Here is a 21,947-nt window from a genome sequence, read left to right on the forward strand (position 1 = left end):
TCCCTTCCTCCTCTCCCCTCCCCTCTTCCCTCCCCTTCCTCGCAGTATTTGAAACCTTATACCAAAAAAGAACCAGTGTTTAGCCCTTAAATGTCAATGTCAGTCAGACTTGTCTCAAGAAAATCCTTCCATTTTAGGAGGAATAGAAGGTGGATTCTTAGAGACAACTCAAAGGCACCCTCTGTCATATTTTTTCAGAGAAAACATAGAAATAGAGCAAAAGCTTTTTTTGGATATTCAGAAAGGAACAGTCCTACCATGTGAATTTTTTCTATTGAAAAAAATTAATTTGAAATTGTTAATCTTAGTATTCCTAGTAGAAAAATTGGTAACATAGTTTCATTAAAATACCTAATAGTGGGCTTCCCTGGTGGCGCAGTGGTTGAGTCCCCCTGCTGATGCAAGGGACACGGGTTCGTGCCCCGGTTCGGGAAGATCCCACATACCGCAGAGCGGCAGGGCCCGTGAGCCATGGCTGCTGAGCCTGCGTGTCCGGAGCCTGTGCTCCACAACGGGAGAGGCCACAACAGTGAGAGGCCTGTGTACCACAAAAAAAAAAAAAAAAAACTAATACTGTAATGAAGGAGAATAATAAAAAACCAGAATTTAAATAAAAGCTTAATAATTTGGTTTACCTGCTTTGGTGTTGCTGGTAGTGTTGATTCATGTAAGAACAAGGACCTTCTCTCAAATTCTTGGGAGAAAACAAGAGGCAGGAGTCTTCTTCCATTGTTGAATTGAGGGAAGATCTTTGCTCTTATATCTGCCATAGGATTCTAGGTAAGAAGTATTGAGGGAAGATCTTTGCTCTTATATCTGCCATAGGATTCTAGGTAAGAAGTAGTCTCTAAATTTCCTGTTTAACAGATTCCTAGATATTAAAGAGGTTCTTTAAGAAGAAGGAGTAAATCAAAATATTCCTTATTGAAAGAAAATTTAAAAATTAGTTTGTTCCGGCCTGCCAACTCTTTTGTAAATTTTTACTAGTACATAGCCACACCTGTTTGTTTATGTATTGTATACATGGCTGCTTTCTTACTGACACAGTTGAACAATTGCTACTGAAATCATAGTGCCCCAAATCTTAAAGAAAATATTCTGTCTTGTGTTGGTACTTACCCACTTGTCAACACTCATAAATGGGTGAATTTTATTGTATGTGAATTATATCTAAATCAAACTGACATTAAACCAAAAAATCAGTTTATTTAATATTTAAGTATAACTTGAAAATTTAACATTTATACTTTTGAAAAGTAAGTTTAGGCATATGGTACAGATCTTTGAAAAAGTATACCTATTTTCATCTCCTATTAATTTTTTTCAGGACTGCTTCTTATATTTTAGAGCTCTCAGTTTTGAAATATATAGTTCTTGTTACAGTAAAGTTTTAATGAAGTATACAGTAAGAGTATCTTTTAGTCTTTTGAAATTATCTCTCCATTTTTGATGAGACATTAAAAAAACTTTATCCATTAACATTATTCATTATTTTTTTCAGAAATAATTTGAATTTTTTAATGAGTTCTTGGTGGCCCAATCTTGAAGATCTTTATGAAGCTAATGTTCCTGTATATAGGTTTATTCAAAGACCTGGAGATTTGGTTTGGATAAATGCAGGCACTGTGCACTGGGTTCAGGCTGTTGGCTGGTGCAACAATATTGCTTGGAATGTTGGTCCACTTACAGGTATTATAAATAATGACAGGTTTTACATTTTAAAGAATTCTAATATGTATTATTTTTCTATTAGAAAATAACTCACAAAAATTGAAAAATTGTGTCCAAGGAAAAATCTGAATGGTTAGTACAGAGAGTAAATTCAACTTAAGAAATGGATGTAGCAAGTAACAAATTATGCTTTTGTAGTCATAGAGGATATACTTTTGATATTTTAGACTGTTGTGTGTCTTTTTTATAAAGGAAATCTTTTATAGGGAAAAACAAAGCAGAATAGTTATTTTTTAGACTTTTATTTCTTCTGATATATCACATCAACAGTCTTATGTCAAACTCTGTCTAATATATGTAAGATGAAAAATCTGGTCCTTGTTAGTTTTGTGACTTTGGATAAGTGTTTTGAAATCTCAGTGCCTCATTCTTTTAATCTGAAAAATGAGAAATTCTTTTAGTCTGACAAAATGAGGGTTTCAAAGAATTTAATGAGATGTGAAAAGAGCCACGCACAATGCTTACCACATAGTAAGTGCTCTTTAATGATAATTTTTAACTGTAATTCTTATAAAACTTTTTTTTTAATTTTTTATTAACTAAGTCACAAAAATTATAATCATCCTCATTAGTTCACTCAGTCCCTTTTTTTTTCATCTTGATCTTTTGTTAGCACTTTCATGAATTCATCAGTTTTCCATTAGAATTCTGAAAATGCTTGTTCATTCAGTTCAGCAGTATAGTCAAGTTACCACAAACCTGTACTTGTCAGAGTCTTTTCCATGAATTCCTTGAAGATGAAAATAGGAACATTTTTGCGAAAGCATCAGAATACACCCAGAACAGTCTGTAAATGACAAAAGACTTAAAAGTGACCACAGTTAAAGATTTGATGAAAGTTCATAATACAATTGACAAGGAAATTTAGTTATTTCTGATATATACATTTTAAAGTAATAACTAGAATTATGACTTACACCAGAACATATAAGATTTTAAGAAATTTCATGTAATGTCTGAAACATTTATATTAATATATTTCCATACAAATAAGCCAAAGAAAGTTTAGTATTATTTGTTTTTTTTGTTTGTTTGTTTCTTTTTTTATACTGCAGGTTCTTTAGTCATCAGTTTTATACACATCACTGTATACTTGTCAATCCCAGTCTCTCAATTCAGCACACCACCATTGCCACCCCACGTTTTCCCCCCTTGGTGTCCATACATTTGTTCTCTACATCTCTTTCTCAATTTCTGCCTTGCATATTGGTTCATCTGTACCATTTTTCTAGGTTCCACATACATGTGTTAATATACGATGTTTGTTTTTCTCTTTCTGACTTATTTCACCCTGTATGACAGTCTCTAGATCCATCCATGTCTCAACAGATTACTCAGTTTCGTTCCTTTTTATGGCTGAGTAACATTCCATTGTATATATGGACCACATCTTCTTTATTCCCCTGTTGATGGGCATTTAGGTTGCTTCCATGACCTGGTTATTGTAAATAGTGCTGCAATGAACATTGGGGGCACATGTCTCTTTGAATTACTGTTTTCTCTGGGTATATGCCCAGTAGTGGGATTGCTGGATCATATGGTATTTCCATTTTTAGTTTTTTAAGGAACCTCCATACTGTTCTCCATAGTGGCTGTATCAATTTACATTCCCACCAGCGGTGCAAGAGGGTTCCCTTTTCTCCACGCCCTCTCCAGCATTTGTTGTTTGTAGATTTTCTGATGATGCCCATTCTAACTGATGTGAGGTGATACCTCATTGTAGTTTTGATTTGCATTTCTCTAATAATTAGTGATGCTGAGCAGCTTTTCATGTGCTTCTTGGCCATCCGTATGTCTTCTTTGGAGAAATGTCTATTTAGGTCTTCTGCCCATTTTTGGATTGGGTTGTTTGTTTCTTTAATATTGAGCTGCATGAGCTGTTTATATATTTTGGAGATTAATCCTTTGTCGGTTGATTTGTTTGTGAATATTTTATCCCGTTCTGAGGGTTGTCTTTCGTCTTGTTTATGGTTTCCTTTGCTGTGCAAAAGCTTTTAAGTTTGTTTAGGTCCCATTTGTTTATTTTTGTTTTTATTTCCATTACTCTAGGAGGTCCATCAAAAAAGATCTTGCTGTGATTTATGTCAAAGAGTGTTCTTCCTATGTTTTCCTCTAAGAGTTTTATAGTGTCCAGTCTTAGATTTAGGTCTCGAATCCATTTTGAGTTTATTTTTGTGTGTGGTGTTAGGGAGTGTTCTAATTTCATTCTTTTACGTGTAGCTGTCCAGTTTTCCCAGCACCACTTATTGAAGAGACTGTCTTTTCTCCATTGTATATCTTTTTCTCCTTTGTCATAGATTAGGTGACCATAGGTGCATGGGTTTATCTCTGGGCTTTCTATCTTGTTCCATTAACCTGTGTTTCTGTTTTTGTGCCAGTACAGTATTGTCTTGATTACTGTGGCTTTGTAGTACAGTTTGGAGTCAGGGAGTCTGATTCCTTCAGCTCTTTTTTTTTCCCTCAAGACTGCTGTAGCTATTTGGGGTCTTTTGTGTCTCCATACAAATTTTGAGATGATTTGTTCTTTTTCCGTAAAAAATGCTACCGGTAATTTGATAGGAATTGCATTGATTCTGTAGATTGCTTTGGGTAGTATAGTCATTTTCACAATATTGATTCTTCCAATCCAAGAACATGTTATATCTCTCCACCTGTTGGTATCATCTTAATTTCTTTCATCAGTGTCTTATAGTTTTCTGCATACAGGTCTTTTGTTTCCCTAGGTAGGTTTATTCCTAGGTATTTTATTCTTTTTGTTGCAATAATAAATGGGAGTGTTTCCATAATTTCTCCTTCAGATTTTTCATCATTAGTGTATAAGAATGCAAGAGATTTCTGTGCATTAATTATGTATCCTGCAACTTATAAAATAGTTTTTTAGTGCTTTTAGTTTTTCAGAATTGCTGTTAAAATGGTCACCTAAGAGGTTATAATGATTATGTTCATATATTTTGTTAGTTTGCTTTATAACTTAAAAAAATTTTTTTTCCTCCTAGCCTGCCAGTATAAACTGGCAGTAGAACGGTATGAGTGGAACAAATTGCAAAGTGTGAAGTCAGTGGTACCCATGGTTCATCTCTCCTGGAATATGGCACGAAATATCAAAGTCTCAGATCCCAAGCTTTTTGAAATGATTAAGTAAGTACTTTCCAAAATTGCTATAGTTCCTCATGTGGGGTTGGTGGTAGGGATAGGGAATATGGTGAAGAGTGTTTCCTAATGATTATTTTTACCCCAAAGAATTACATCAGTTGACATCAGATGATAAAGTGGTTCAGATATCTTGACAAAAAGCATTCACATGTAAAAAAATATTTTTTCTTTCCAAATAGATTGTTGTGGTACAAAGAGGAGTGAAGGCATACATGATTCTTTACCAGTAAATTCACACATCTGTGCTTTCCCTTACCCTCTGACCAAAGTGACGTCCTGGGATATCTTTAGTTTTAGCATTTGATGTCTGCCTGCAGCACAGGGAGTGAGAATGATACTAAAATAAAAATATCTCGTAAAGAAATTAGCATTTAAAATAGTGTTTTAACTATTTAAATTTTCTGCCATAATTAAATCATTCCCTTATCTTCTTGAACAACTCATTACAAATTTAGTAGATAAACAATTTGAATATATATATATTCTAGTAATTTCTGATTTATTAGCCTAGTTTCTGTTCCATTTCTTTTGTAGGTATATTTAGAATATAGGCATACCTCATTTTATTGCTCTTTGCCTTATTGCTCTTTGCAGATATTGTTTTCTACAAATTGAGGGTTTGTGAACAAGTCTGTCAGCACCATCTTTTCAGGAGCACTTGCCCACTTTCTTTCTTTGTGTCTCATGTTGGTAATTCCCACAATACTTCAGATTTTTTCTTTATTACTATATTTCCTGCAGTGATCTATGATTAGTGCTCTTCGATGTTACTGTTGTGAAAAGATTATGACTTGCTGAAGGTTCACATGCTGATAAGCAATTTTTCTTGCAATGAAGTATTTTTGATTAAGGTGTATGCATTGTTATTTTTGATATACTGCTATTGCAGACTTAATAGACTACCATACATAGTAAACCTAACTTTTGTGAAACCAGAAAATTGTGACTTGCCTTATTGCAATATTTGCTTTATTGCAGTGGTATGGAATGGAACCATGATGTTTCTTCTTGTACATTTTTTCAGGCAGTGCCACTTAGTGCTTCTCCAGATTTCAATTTACATGCTTTTCTTGCCCTTCTCCTCCCCCAACTCCATCACTAATGAAAAATAACTGCTGAAATGAATTTGGGAAATTACAGGCTAAATAGTTAAACCAGTAATTTTTTTAGTTGTTCTTAAGTCCCTTCAGGGCCTGTATATTATGTTCATGAACTTTGTGAATGGGAGAGGAAGATGTACAGTGTCTCCCAAACCAGTATCTTTAAAAATAGTGCTGGCTAATTTTAAACAATTTCAAATTTATTTTCAAAATTTTGTTCTAACCAATATATCCAGACAGAAATTGCAGGGTCAGGGTAATGTGCCTATGCACTGTTTTACTTATTGACACATTCTGTTTTTGTTAAATGTTTGAGAAGTAAAGTTAGAAAATTTTGAAAGAATGTTATTCAAATTCTTAACTAACAGAATAATTCCTATTAAAAATCCACAATTTATGGGTGGTCATTTGGTAACTTCTTCAGTATGGTCATTACCTCAGCTCTAATTCATGAATATATTCAAAGGCTGATCCAAAATGTACTTTTTGTCTCAATGCCCCAGATTATTTTAGGACTTATGCAAAACAAATAACATTCAACTAGTATTTCAGAACCACATACACTATGCTTGATGCTGTTCTTGGCAATAAAATAGATACTGCAGAGTATAAAACGAAATCTCTTCCTTTGTGAGATTTAATCTGTAGTGAAGCCAGACAGACAGATTCCCAAGCAGATAAATAAGTTACTGTTAAGTAATATGAGTAAAATTTATTTTTGCAAATTTGTTTGTTTTTTGGTTAGGGGGTGAAGAATGTTGCACTTTTGTTCAAGTGGCTTCTGAGAGCATGGTTTCCATACTTGGATCGGAATCATAAAAAGGAGACAACTAAAAAGAAGAGCTAGGATAAAGCATTTCAGTCCCCCAAAACAAGTGAAAGTCTTAAATGAGAACAACTTTGGTGTATTTATGGGACAGAAATGGCTGTAACAGAATGAAGGAGGGCAATAGCTGTGGTAATGAGTTCATGAAAATGGTGAGGTACGAAATTATAGATGTAGGCACTGTTAAATAGTTTAGGTACTAATTCTATGTGTGTAGAAGAAGGAGAGGGATAGATTTTGATTTACGTTTTAAAAATGTGAATCTATTTGTGGAAAAAGATTGGAGAATGAAGGATTAGAACTAAAGAGAACAGTTATAAGTCAATTGGCAGAAATCCAGACTAACCTGGATTGTGATTGTAGCAGTGGAACTGGAAAGAAGTATCACACTGCAGTCTATTTTCAGATGTTTACACATAGATTGGATAGTGAGATAAGGAAAAAGGAAGCAAGAAAAGATGATTATCATCTTGTGTTTTTGTTATCTCTAGTTCATAAACTTAAAACTTCTCTCACTTCGGTCATTTTCATTCTCTACCCTCATTGTTCTCAACCCTTCCAGTGTGTCAGTGTTTCTATCAGTATTTAAAATGCAGGACACCAAAACTTGCCTTCCATGAATGGAAATGTTCCCATTTTTCTGTAGTGGCATTTTAAATTACATTGTCTTTGTCGTAGCAGTTTTCTTAATATTGGACTTGAATATACAAATTCAGGTTTCCTTCTATTTAAATTACTGGATATAGTTTTCATCCATATTTTCCTTACACATTTAAAAAAATATATTTAATACCCTAAGTGAATGTATTTACTTATTGGTGCTGTGTTTCTTGTAGAGTTTTTTAATACTTCCTTATAGAATATGGAATCATTTTGAATATTGACTGCATTTATTATAATTTCAGAATTCTACTTCCAACTTTAGTTGTCTCATGTTGAATTAGCTCCTCTTTTTGTTATCACTCTGATTAAAAATGTTAATCAGGGGGGTTCCCTCGTGGCGCAGTGGTTGAGAGTCCGCCTGCCGATGCCGGGGACACAGGTTCGTGCCCCGTTCTGGGAAGGTCCCACATGCCGCGGAGCGGCTTGGCCCGTGAGCCATGGCCTCTGAGCCTGCGCATCCGGAGCCTGTGCTCCGCAACGGGAGAGGCCACAGCAGGGAGAGGCCTGCGTACCGCAAAAAGAAAAAAATGTTGACCAGGGTCATTCAGCCACCTCTCAAAATGTACTTTCATTCACCACCAATGCTTATTTGCAGTGTCTTTCCTTTAATAGATAAATATTTGAGTACTAGCTGAATAGATGGAACTGGGCTGAGCCCTGAAGATTTATTAATATTCTGTGCAAATTCCTGTCTTCATTTAGGGAAGATGGGGAGAGACAGTGGAGGTAGGAGGGCAAAAGTTGTAGAGCATGTAAATACGTGGATTAAAAGTTGTAGATTTTAAAATGTATCAATGACATCAATTACAACTCAGTAAAAAAAAATAATATCCTAATTTTTAAAAATGTTAATGTTATATATCTTGGATCTTACAGAATCAGGGATGTTTGGGGGGAGCTGTTCTTTGGAAAAGCAAGGTAATTTATGTGAAGCACAAAGGTATAGGAGAAGGAATGAGTAGAGAACTTGATGTGGGAAAAGAATGAATGAAATATCCCTTTGGGTTTCCATATTAAGTAGGTTTTAGATGTCCAGTAGTACTTTGTAATCTTACTAAGTTTTATTCTAAGTGCTGAACAAAAATTATTTCAGTTACACCAGGCTTAGGTCACCTATCTAGTTAGGTGCAGAATCAGCATTTTAAAACACCTATATGGGTTCAGTAGGAAGGTCTTTGTTTGTAATTGTGACACATCACTTCATGTGGGACAGTAGCAAGACTGAGAAAATGGAAACAGATTTTAGAAAAAGCTATTGGAAATAACTTTAGAGAGCAAAACAGGAGCCAACTAACTGTGGAGTGTTTTACCTACTATTTTGTGATGATTACCTTTACAGGAAGAGAACTAACAATGAGGAATAGAGCTTCAAAGAGTAGTTGTATTTACGAACAGGAAAAATGAGGTACTAAATAAGAGAATGACGGAGAGAGGCAGAAGAGCAGTTAGAATATGTTGTTAAAGAAATAACAAAGATTTATCGTTTTTGTTGTCTTCCCAGAAGATTTTTTGCTGTTTAATTATTGTATCCATATCATTGCTTTTGTCCTCAAATCCTGTCAAAAGGAGGTGGTATTAATTTAACCTGTTTTATGTGCTGTGTTGATTCCTAAATAGTTTCTTTCTTGTAATTCTTCCCTTTGAGTCATTTCGTGTGTTAGCTTTGAGCTTCTTTTTCATTCCTCCATTCATAGCAGTATGGCTTTTGACTCTGATGTATCCCTGAAACTACTTGGTTGAGGTAACCAGTGACCAGCCATTTTAAATATAAGACATCACAATTGTAGAATTCTTGAGAATCTACATTTTTAAGCCTAGCACATGAATTTCTGAAAGAATTTGACACTCCCCCACCTCCACCTGTCTTGATAGTCATTTCTCACACTACTACTTTTAGATGTATGCTTAAATATTCTATTTTTACCACTATGTTTACTATTTTAAACCTCTTTATAGTTGGTTCGTAGCTAAATACAGTATGCTTAAGTATAGCAAATCAACCAAAAAGAAAATAAGGAATACTTACCAGTATCATCTACTGAGGTATAAATAGGTCTTTCTATTCTTTAATTCAGTCAGTGTTTATTGTGAACCAACTGGGTGCCTAGGTACTTTGCAGGATGCTTTGAAAGGTGTGATCAATTTTTAGGGTGCTATTAGAAACAATGTACTCTTTGCACAGCTATTGAAAAATGTGCTCTTTGCTTTAATGGAACTGTTGCTAAGGTATAATGGGGGAGCATAGAGGATGGCTCTTTCAAGAGAGAATTCAGGAAAGACTTTACAGAGGAAATACTCTAGGTTATAGTCCTTATCCTGAATTCTTGGGGCCAGATGTCTTTTAGATTTCAGATTTTCTTTGGTTTTAAAAAGATACATATTTTGAGGCTTCCCTGGTGGTGCAGTGGTTGAGAATCCGCCTGCCAATGCAGGGGATGTGGGTTCAAGCCCTGGTCCGGGAAGATCCCACATGCCGCAGAGCAGCTGGGCCTGTGCACCACAACTACTGAGCCTGCGCTCTAGAGCCTGCAAGCCACAACTACTGAGCCTGCGCTCTGGAGCCTGTGTGCCACAACTACTGAAGCCCACGCACGTGGAGCCTGTGCTCCACGGCAGAAGAGGCCACCACAATGAGAAGCCCGAGAAGCCGGCGAAGCCCGAGCATTGCAGTGGGGAGTGGCCCCTGCTCACCGCAACTAGAGGGAGTATGGGCGCAGAAGCAAAGACCCAATGCAGCCAAAAAATTTTTTTTAAAAATACATATTTTTCCCTACCACCCATACCAGCAGGGTATAGGACAGCATTCTTAAGCATATTAATAATTCTGTAGTGAAATGTGAATGGGCACTGTAAATGAGCTACGTAATAACTATAGTAGCCTGATTTAAACACCAAATGAGTTTTACAAACAGGAATACTTGGTGTAACTAAACTATAAGTGCTTTGCCACTTAGCTTGTATTTGCACTGTGTGATTTTAAAATGGCAAGGGTATTTCCACTTTCCAACTACTGATTTTTTTGTTGGTTTAAGACTGAATTATCTTTCTTTTCTTAAACTACTCTATAAGATGCTTAATTTTTTTTCCTTTGTAGTTAGTTCAAGTTTGGTATCAGTGCATTCTAAAGCCAGAAAGCCTGTTGTGTGACTTAGTGATTTAGTACATCTTTTCAGATTTCTACAACTTAGCCATTTTACTATATTGGACTAATCTTCATTTGTACTTTACTTCATATTCTTCCAGATACCACCTAAAAAAGGCAGCAAGGAGAATCATGAGTGAAAAGCATATTCATTATGTTGATTATCATTGTCAGTTTAGAATGCAATGGACTTGACTTCAAAGATTTTAATCCTAAACCCTGAGGAATCACTGTAATAACTGATCTCAGTGTATAAATTTCTCTTTTGACTTAAATTACTGTCAAAACTTTTTCACAAATCCTGTATGTTACAACTGAACTGAATTTCTCCTGATGTGGATCAGAATTAAAACTGTGTCTTTGCAGTTAAGCTCAACTTGTTCATTCATAATAGTTTTGGAACATATATAAACTGTTTGGCTTAAAATTTCAGGTATGTTTCACATCAGCAACAGTTGCTAATGAGAAAAGTTTTTAATTTTGGAAGTAAAAATAATCAAATTTGCAAGTTAGATCAGTTGGCCACAGTATGATGAAGATAGGAAGAATATAGGCATGAATTGAAAGGTAATTACTGCTGTTCAGACAAGAGGCAGCCAGAATTTAGAGAATAAAATAAGATCTATTTCATGGTTGAATGGTTGAGGTAAGGGAGGAATCTGTTTTGCTTGATTCGGGATTATAACACAGCATTTGCTCTTGTCACTGAGATTGTGGCTAAAGAATAAGGAGAGGAATGAGTTAGATATTGATAATGATGTTACAGCCTGGGTTTTTCAACATGCAGAATTTAAAGTCTTCATAGAATGTTTAAAGAAAAATTTCTATAAACACTCAGAGGGGTAGATAGCTCTGTTGCCTAGTATAGAGGACTGATAGCTGGAGCTAGGTTATATATAATCCCTGCTAAGATTTGAGATGCTGAAGTTTCTGAACTATTAGCTATTTTTAAAACATCACAGAAAGACTGCATTAATAGTACTTAAAGTTTAAGTCCACTGATATTTTAATTTACTCAACTCCTGTATCTTTCCATATTAAGATATATATTTTTAATGTAAATTTTACCACAAAACATAGCTGCACTACAAAAATTGAATTACACAAGTTGAATTATATTATTGTATAAACTTTTTCAGCCCTGCAGAAAAGTTGGAGAATAGTACAGTGAATACTGATAGATTTTTCATCTTAGTTTACCATTTAAGTTTTTGCCACATTTACTTACTATCTATGGAAGCCTGCCTAATTTATTCTACATCTTTTAAAAATAAGGGCCTTACCCTTCATAGCCATAGTAGCTTTGTCACACCTAAGATAACTAAAATCAGAATATCATATTATCTGTAGTTAAAATTTATCACCTGTCCAAAAAGTTCTTTAAAAGCTATTGCTTCTTTTTAGTCCACTCTTATTCCCAATTTAGAGTCATTCAGAGTTCACACTGAATATAGTATTTGGCTGTTCTTTTTGGAGTCGTTCAATCATGTCATGTCTTTTTGGTCTCTTTTAAGAATCGTTCTTAATGACATTGTCTTTTTATTTGAAGAAACCAGGCCAGGTGCGTTTTAGAATGTTTCACATTTTGGGTTTGTCTGGTTGTTTCCTTATATTAGATTCAGGTTAAACATTTTTGAAAAGAGATAATGTGTTTTCTATTTGTATCATATCAGGAGATATACAATACTGTTTCTTTGGTCACTATTTGAGATTGGGGTTAAGTTGAGTGTGTATATTTTTCCTTGGATAGCTGAAAAATAATTTCCTTCCCTATTTCTAAGTATTATTTTTGTATAATGAGGGGACACTAAATATGTACTTTAAAGCTTAAAATACAGTTAATGGAGGTGTTGTTTATTCTTGATTTTTATCTGTAGTCTCCAAAATAAATATTTCTCCTTTCTTGGTTTTAATTAAAAAATGAGTTGATTGAAAGTTTAAGGGAATCCTCACTCTTCAATTTATAATTAATGTTTGAAGATATTTGAAATTTATTACATTTATTACAGTGCTTTGATTTTCTTCATTTTCATGCAACTCATATGGTCATTAATATTAGAGCATTCCTTTTGATAAAATCCTTGAAAGGAATTAAACGATAATGTAGTAGATGAGATCTTTTGGTACTGATTCAACTTTGTAATATAAATATCAAGCGTTCTTTATGTAGTTGAATGGTAAATGAAGCCAGTTACAATGATTCGTAGTATGCCCACAATTATCACCATATATTAGGCTCACTTTTTGTACATGCCTCTATCAGTAAGGTAGGCTGGAAAAGGCAAGGCATCTCTTGGTTTTTAATTTCCATACCATCTACTAAAATTGTGGTGACAGTCTGAGATTGTTGTCAGAGAGACTTTAATATTGAGTCAGCCTAACTTTCATCTATTCCAGTATTTGCATCATGTGGGATCTTATTTTGGGAAATTTCACCCTTCTGTTGTCCATTTTCCTTGTTTGTAAAATGGGGTAGACAGTAATGCCTCTGACCGTGGGCTTAGGTAGCATAAAACTTAGGTGGCCTAATGTATGTAACCCTTCATGAATGCTATCTTCATGAATAAAATATTAACATTTTATTTTCCCACATGATAGCATTGTTAAGTTTATGAGCATTGCTGTCTGTGCAAATAAAAATTTTCAGAGTTTTAGTCATCATTTTTCTGTGAAATAAATATTTTGAAGCAGTATTTATGTGAAAAGGTGTCTGGTCCCAGAGGTTAAACCATAGTGGAGAAGGGTAGTAGGAGGACATCAAGAAACGCTATGTCTAGCGTGATATATATTTTCTTTCCAGAACTGAATTTTTACTTCTTGCTTGTCCTAGCACTTCTTTCAAACACACACGCAAAATCACACCACACCACACTACAGAGCTTTTCTTATTTCGATATCCAAATACAGGTAAGGCATGGCTTTGTTTCTTAAAAACTGAAAAGAATTTGTCTAGGCAAATTGAAAGTGGTATGATTTTATATGGTACTTAAGAAAATTTTCATGCAAGTTTGGATTTAATATTATTATACTTTTTGTGTTTTTAAATAAATGAACAAGATTTTACTTAAATTTATTCCAGACTTATTCTTTGATTTTAAAAAATGGATAATAATAGTTTAACCTGGTAAATAACAAATAGCATAGAAATATAAATTAAGGGAATCTAAATCTGCTATTATCATATTGTAGAATTTACTTTCTTGCTTGGTAATCAAATATTTGTTATATACCTACTCTATGCCAGGCACAGTCCTACTGCAGGTAACAAAATAGACAAAGCCTTTGCTCTAATTAATCCTACATTCTAATGGGAAAAAAAGACTAAAAGCCTATAAAGATAAGGAAGATAGTTTCAGATACTGTTAATGTAATATCATTTCTTTCAAATAATGGTTTATGTAATAATAATACATTCCAAATTCTAAGTTAGTAGCAATTCAGTATATCAAAGAGGTCCAAGTTAATCTGATCATGATTCCAGGCGGTTATACTATTCACAGACATTGTTGTGACATCATTTTTGCTAAACCAATTTTGTGCTTTTTAGGATAATTTTAGAGTTGAAATGTACCTCCTAGATCAACTAGTCCAGCTGTGCATTCAAAGGAGAACTTTGAGACACATTTGTGGCAACTGTAATAGACAATTCTGAGCGGTGACAGCAAATTATAGAAAAATTAGCACTTTTTGTGAGAATTTAATATATTGTTAGCATCAGAAGTATGCACGTAAGGAAAGTGTAAATTACAAAAAAGTTTGTGTTAATATAAAGATTCCATTTTACTACCTTCAAATTAAAATTGAAACAATAATACCCTTTTTTCCTTTAGTACTATAGTTAAACTAATTTTATATCATAATTCATAGATAATTTTTTACATAATCCAGAATTTTAAAATCAATTATATAAAAATAATTCTGTTGTATCTAGATGTAAATATGTACCTTCTTACCTTACTATAATCAAGAGTCAGCCTGGGCTTCCCTGGTGGTGCAGTGGTTGAGAGTCTGCCTGCCGATGCAGGGGACACGGGTTTGTGACCTGGTCCGGGAGGATCCCACATGCCATGGCTGCTGAGCCTGTGCGTCCGGAGCCCAAAAAAAAAGAGTCAGCTTGCAGTTCAGACTGTTCATTTCAAAGATGAAGAAATTGACTCTTAGGGAAACTCTCTCAGTTGTCTAAATCGAAGTAAAAAGTAAGAATATATCTTCAAATAAGATGTGAGGTTTTTTTTGGTAGGCAGCATTGTATTTTTATATTCAAATATTCTCAACTTTCAGTGCTTTAGTATTATCATTGTTAGGCCTACTAGATATGAAAAATTGAAAAAAGGAAAATTATGTGAATAGACCTTAGAACCAAGAATGTCAAAGTTATTTCTATTTGGTGTTTCTTTTGTGCTAAGAATACTCAGTATTCAGTTGTCACAATAATTTTTCTCCATAATAGGTATTGTCTTATGAAAATTCTAAAGCAATGTCAGACACTGAGGGAAGCTCTTATTACAGCAGGAAAAGAGGTTATATGGCATGGGCGGACAAATCATGAACCAGCGCATTACTGTAGCATTTGCGAGGTAACTTCTTATTGACAGTTTTGTTGTGGTTTCTCTAGGGTTTGGTTTCTTTTGTTTTTTAATTATAAATTTACCTATACTTTAATGTATTTTATTGAAATTGACTATCATAGCAATTGTATTAAATTTTCATTTGATGGTATAATATTTCATCAAATATTAACTCAGAAGTATCTTCTAACAGTGGTATTTGTGTTATACCTTCTTACCAGATGATTATCATCTCAGATTTTAAATCAGGAACAATTCGTAGTAAGTACACAGTTGCCAGCAAACTGGCTCTATTTCAGTATAGGTCTAGGCTGATAAGTGTTAAGTCCTTTGTAGTTAATTTCATAAAATTTTAATTTTTTTCTCTTGTGACCAAGACTTTTAAAAAGTACAAAGATAAAGATGTGGTAGCTGTTCTGGAGGAGCTTATATTCTACTTGGATAATACAATTTGTTAACAACTAAATGTGATATATATGAAACCGTAATGACTATGGTCATATATACAGACTATTATACAAATATTTACGAAAAATGACTTTCTAACATTACCATCGGAGCCCCTTGAAGGATGAATTTGATTTCAGCAGGCGCAAAATGGCTTGAATTGGAGAATAAAGCATCATTAGGTTTTACAGATGGGGAAACAAGTAGTGTACATAATAAAGAGGTTAAGTAGTTCAGTGTGGCTAGAAAATGTAGCACATATTTTCAGAATGTGTAAGAGATGGTGTGTAGCTTGCGAGCATCTTGAATTTAAGGAATCTGATGTTTATTCTAAGGTCATTAAAAGTTTTAGAGCAAGGGACTCAAGTCATGATACGTGTTTCAGAGAGTGGTAGTTGATCATTGAAGAGGATGGAGGTAGAAAGTGAAGAGCCTAGCTGGGAGACTACAGAATGGGTAGTGTGTTTGGTTTATTTGTTTTTTTGTTTGTTTCTTTGGCTGCATCACAAGGCATGTGGGATCTTGTTCCCAGATCATACCCATGCCTCCTGCAGTGAAAGCACAGTCTTAACCTGGACTGCCAGGGAAATCCCTAGAATGGTATTAAGAGAAGTTAACTGAGGGCTGAGACTCATAGGTAGTGTTAGGGATATAAAATAAAGGGAGAAGGAAGGGAGAAGTGTTTAGAAAATAAAATCAACAGGATAGTTGATCAAATGGCAAATGATGACAAGTTGAAGAAACGCAACCTTTTTACTGGGCTCCCTAAAGTATGTTACTGCCTGTTCATAGTAATAGAAAACCTTATGAACTCTGTATTTTTTTTGTAATTGCTTTACAGTGTTGTGTTAGTTTCTGCTGTACAATGAAGTGAATCAGCTATATGTATACATATATCCCCTCCCTCTTGGACCCCCCTTCTACCCCGCCATCCCACCCAGCTAGGAGGTCACCACAGAGCACTGAGCAGAGCTCCCTGTGCTATACAGCAGGTTTCCACTAGCTATTTGTTTTACACATTGTAGTGTATTTATGTCAATCCTAATCTCCCAATTCGTCATACCCTCCGCTTTCCCCTGTGTCCACATACCCATTCTTTATGTGGCATCTCTGTTCCTGTTCTGTGTATAAATTCTTCTGTACCAGTTTTCTAGATTCCATGTATATGTGTTAGTATACTATATTTGTTTTTCTCTTTCTGACTTCATTCTGTGTCACAGACTCTAGGTCCATACATGTCTCTACAAATGACCCAGTTTCATTCCTTTTTATGGCTCAATAATATTCCACTGTATTTACCACATCTTCTTTATCCATTCGTCTGTCATTGGACACTTAGTTTGCTTCTATGTCCTGACTATTGTAAATAGTGCTGCAGTGAACATTGGGGTGCATGTGTCTTTTTGAATTATGGTTTTCTCAGGGTATACGCCCAGTACTGTGATTGCTGGGTCATATGGTAGTTCCATTTTTAGTTTTTTAAGGAACCTCCATACTGTTCTCCACAGTGGCTGTATCCATTTACGTTCCCACCAACAGTGCAAGAGGGTTCCTTTTTCTCCACACCCTTGCTAGCATATATTGTTTGTAGATTTTTTAATGATGATCATTGTACCTGGTGTGAGGTGATGCCTCATTGTACTTTTGATTTGCATTTCCTAACAATTAGTGATGTTGAGCATCTTTTCATGTGCCTCTTAGCCATCTGTATGGTCATTTCTTTGGAGAAATGTCTGTTTAGGTCTTCTGCCTATTTTTTGTTTGGGTTGTTTGTTTTTTTGATACTGAGCTGCATGAGCTATTTGTGTATTTTGGAGATTAATCCCTTGTCAGTTGCTTCATTTGCAAATATTTTCTTCTGAGTGCTGTCTTTTCGTATCGTTTATGGGGTTTTTTTTGCTGTGCAAAAGCTTTTAAGTTTAATTAGGTTGTTCCAAGACGATTTGAGGTGATGAGTTTCTAATCACTGAACAAGTCAAGCAGAAGTCAGATCACTTGCCTAGAACTTGGAAAGGTCTGAACTAGATCTTGAAACTGTGTTACACTTATGAGATATACTGATTAAATCTGTTGGCTGTTTTACTATTGTATAGCCTCATTGAAGTATATTATTATAAGGCCAAACAGATTCTGGTTAGGTATTATACCTCAGATATATAAGAATCTATTCTGTATATGAAAACAAGTATTCTGTCTATTATCCATTTTCCTGGCGGAGTCATTGTAACTCAACATTCTTTCTAAGATGCACTTATTGTCTCTCCGTATGGTAAAGTTCATGAATACACCCTGTACTTATCTTCCTTAATATAGTAGGCTTAGAAGTGAACACCCTTTATTAGTCATCTATGAGTTTTGGGCTCTTGAAAATAATCTCATCATGTTCATTCAAGTGTTTGTTTCCTTTTTTTCCTTTGCTTTTCCATTTTTCTTTTTTTCCTTTACTTTTATTATTATTATTATTTTGGTTTGGTTTGCTTCCAGACTAAGCACTATGACATCTAAGAGTCCAAAAATGAATAAAATAGTTTAGTCACAACATTTGTGGAGCTCAATATGAGGAGAGAGAGACAAACAAAACCAGAACACTATGAATACTATCATGAAGAAGTAGAAAAATTATTATCACTTTTTTCTATTTTTGTTCTGATATTCTGGGGAAAATAAAAATAGGCTGATCCTTATAAATGTTTGATTAAACTTTAATTAGTGATTATAACAAGGATTTCATTCTGTTAGTTTAATCTCTAAGTGTATAACATTACCCTTGTCTTTGGGTGTCCTACAAAATAAACCTGGTATCTCAAACATACAACCCTGTGGCTTTTTTAAGTCCCAGCATTTAGACAAAAAATAACTGTCCACATTTTCATGTAAAGTAGAATTCCATAGTTTTATAAGTTGTGCAAATAAATTCAACTGTCTCTGTTCAGTGCTTTTTCTCTTATAAAATAGGTGGAGGTTTTTGATCTTCTTTTTGTCACTAATGAAAGCAATTCTCAAAAGACATACATAGTACATTGCCATGACTGTGCACGAAAAACAAGTGGAAATCTGAACAATTTTGTGGTGCTAGAAGAATACAAAATGGAGGACCTCATGCAAGTATATGACCAGTTTACATTAGTAAGTGAATTCATCATGTGAGAGTACATAGTTAGCTGGGTTGTGAAGCAGCAGTGTTTGTTTTTGCTAACTAGTTAATAAGGATTAATAAGATATATATTGGTTAATAAGATGTATATTGGTTAATAAGATGTATATTGGTTCCATTGGTTCAATAGATGATGTGTAAGAAAATATTCCTCTTTTTCATACTTGGAAGCCTTTTATCAAATTAATATATATTACTGTTTGTCCTTTTCAGTGGGAATGGCCTAAATAATAACAATAATTACATTTAAAAATCTTTGTGTACTTTTAGAATATTATCATAGTCTTTATGCTACTTGGCTTAATTGATAAAACCAAATGTTGGTTACTTAATTCTGTAGGTATGATCTAAAGAAAAATCATTATGTTTTTAATATTCTTCTATTTTCAGAGCTTAATTGTATTTATTTAAGACCTAGTTCTTGTTATCTTTTAAACTCATGGAAATATTTGATGGATTTTGACTAATGGTACAGTTTATAAGATGCATGAAACTAAATTCAGAGGTTTGTGAATTCTGCATGTTTTAATTTCAAAGACAGGTTGCCAACCTTTACTTTTGACTTAGAATGGCTTTATGAAGGGAATTACAGTTATTCATGAGTTGTTAATACTGGTCAAGTGCCTTTTGTTCTAAATATTGAAATTTAGTTTGTAGTATTTTTAATTGAATGGTGGTTAGGATTGCTTAAAAAAGAGAAAAATTATGAGAAATATGTGCAATATATACTCTAGCTGAGAAATGTTCATGAACCAATAACTAGTGAAATTTTAATTAAAATTTTTAAAGTTTTTCACAAATTCTATGTTTTAGCAGTCAGTTTGGTATGTCCTGTAAGTTTTTGTGACTAAATGATGTACAGAAAAATGAGGGTAATAATTTAGAACTCTTAGAAATATGGTCCTAAAGGACACAATAAAAGCACATCAATTAGCAGGCTATTGAACTTTTTTAAGACTTGGTGTTTCTTTCTAACTCACTTCATAAGTAGGCTGTATATTGTTTATAGCCATGAACTAGAGAACACTTTTAAGGATTAATGATATACTAAAATAATTAATACACCTCACTTTTAATTTTAGGCTCCTTCAGTATCATCCTCCTCTTCTTGATATTGTTCCATGAATATTAAATGACACCTTTTCTGATCTTCAGGAAAGTTCTGCACCACTGGGTTTGTAGCTGCTTCTTAAGAGTGCTGACTAAAAGCTAATGTCTATGCAACCTTCCAAGAATATTGTCAAACAACTGGATGTAGGAGAGCACTTTTCTGCTCCAAGATGATCCAGCTTTACTTAGTAATAATTATCACATGTTTTATGGTATCTGACAAAACTGGCATTGTCCAACAGACTACTGACTCGATGATACCTTTTTTGTTGTTTCTCTGTTTCTGGACTGATAAATTAGTTTTCATCTATATTTTATCCTTTCAGAAGTTTCCTGGGGAAGATACACTGTCCTCACTGGCCATTTGTTTGCGAAGATAGTTAATAAATTTAAATCTTTGGTTAACTTTTTTAATGTGAAAAATTAAAGGAGAAAAATATTTTTTAACTGCATTAAGTTTTTCTGTATTGTTTTGAGGCCATAATGGTTCCAAATTAAAACTTTTTAAAAAATTTAGTAGCCTAATAACAAAAGATACAAAGATAATCGATTGCACATAAACTAAGGAATAAACTTTAAATTTGTGATTTTGTTTCTAATCTTAATACAGATTTACACTATTTATGAATACATATTTATTGCTTGAAAATATTTGTGAATGGAATGTTATTTTTTTTTTTTGAGATTGCCTGCTGTTAAATATTAAGGAGTTCTGTAACTTTAAACACTACTCCTTTTACATTTTGTATGTGTAAATAAAACTTTAGCATTGTACAGAATCTTTTGTTAAAGTTGTTTAATGTTTAGAGGTTTTCCACTGTTTGAGTTGTAGAAAGACTTTCTGTAAAGACCCAGATTTTATTCATTTTCAAATCTGATTATATATATTTTATATGTGCATATATATTCACACACATGTATAACATATATAATACAATATATAATTGTAAAAAGATAAAGAAAACTTTTGAATTTTCACATATATGATAGTTTCTGAGGTGCCTACTGTAAAGTATTACTTGCAAAAGTATGTTTATTTTGAAAGTAAATGTCTTTCATCTGATTTGTTAGGTTTCAGTTATTGCAGTGATGGCCAATAAAAAAGTACCAGAAAAGTGTAGTGTAGAAAATGAATAGTGAAGTTAAGATTTTAAAGAGAACATGATGTAGGTTTGATAAATCTTGTTTATTATGAAGAGGAGATTCAGAATGATGGTCTCCACTCTAAGAACAAATATATTAAGTGACTTATTTTCTGGATTACATGACTTAAAATTTCATGATTTTCTGCCTGTACAACATGGTTCAGCAAGGGGAGGGGGGAATATATTCAAATTCTGTATCACTAGTAAATTTTAACAAAGTGAAGGTTTTTACTTCATATGAACAAACTACTCTTAATTAATAACTATTAACCATTTTGTAAGAATTCCTTGTTTTCTACCTGTACGTGCTGAAGCTTTTGGCCTGTATTCTCATTTTATCACAGTTTTCTTTATAACAGTGTTCCAGGGAGTTTTGGTAAGGTTCTACAAATGAAGTTACGCAAATGTCTAGAGAATTTATAATCCTATCTGGTGAAATGCCTTTATGATTGTATTAATGAAGTACTTTTTTCAAATAACTTTCTAGAAATAATTTAAAGACAAAAAGTTGTGCATATTTTATTAAATTTAGGTAACAGTTTTTCAGTAATTGAAATCTGAACAGTAATCATATATATATATACATACATATAGATACACATATGTATACACATGTATATATAATTTCAAAAGGAAGTGATTATAATTCCATTTTAGTTAAGAAAACTAGCAAATGCCACTCATATTATTTTAACAACTATATTTTCTGATTTTCATGTAAATGGTTTTTGTCCAAAAGTCAAAATATGATAGAACTCAAGACAGACTATTTTGAAATGAAAGTTCAAAATTTAACCATCAGGAGACTTATAAAGTATTACGTTTATATTATAATGTATTAGTGCTACATCTGAATTTTTTAACTAGCTCTATTTTGTATTTCTTACATAGCATCTTACTGTTTCATC

The 21,947-nt window shown here is 33.6% G+C and overlaps 1 protein-coding gene across 8 annotated transcripts in view; it reads left to right on the plus strand.

Annotated features, from left to right (window-relative positions):
* LOC114906524 (lysine-specific demethylase 6A-like) overlaps positions 1–21,178 on the plus strand; it is a 167,344-nt gene extending 146,166 nt beyond the window's left edge. For 6 of the 8 annotated variants that reach the window (XM_029241351.1, XM_029241354.1, XM_029241355.1 and 3 more), the window contains 5 exons: positions 1,502–1,689; positions 4,728–4,869; positions 15,066–15,192; positions 18,586–18,756; positions 19,867–21,178. In XM_029241351.1, the coding sequence (XP_029097184.1) occupies positions 1,502–1,689; positions 4,728–4,869; positions 15,066–15,192; positions 18,586–18,756; positions 19,867–19,896 (658 nt within the window). In that variant the 3' untranslated portion in view covers positions 19,897–21,178. Of the gene's footprint in view, positions 1–1,501; positions 1,690–4,727; positions 4,870–15,065; positions 15,193–18,585; positions 18,757–19,866 lie in introns of those variants that run through there. The other 2 variants (XR_003796444.1, XR_003796445.1) reach the window with 2 other exon arrangements.
* Positions 21,179–21,947: the final 769 nt, after the last annotated feature.

Source organism: Monodon monoceros, unplaced genomic scaffold (genome assembly GCF_005190385.1).
Source record: "Monodon monoceros isolate NGI ecotype Baffin Bay Population unplaced genomic scaffold, NGI_Narwhal_1 Super_Scaffold_22, whole genome shotgun sequence".
Classification (NCBI taxonomy): Eukaryota; Metazoa; Chordata; class Mammalia; order Artiodactyla; family Monodontidae; genus Monodon; species Monodon monoceros.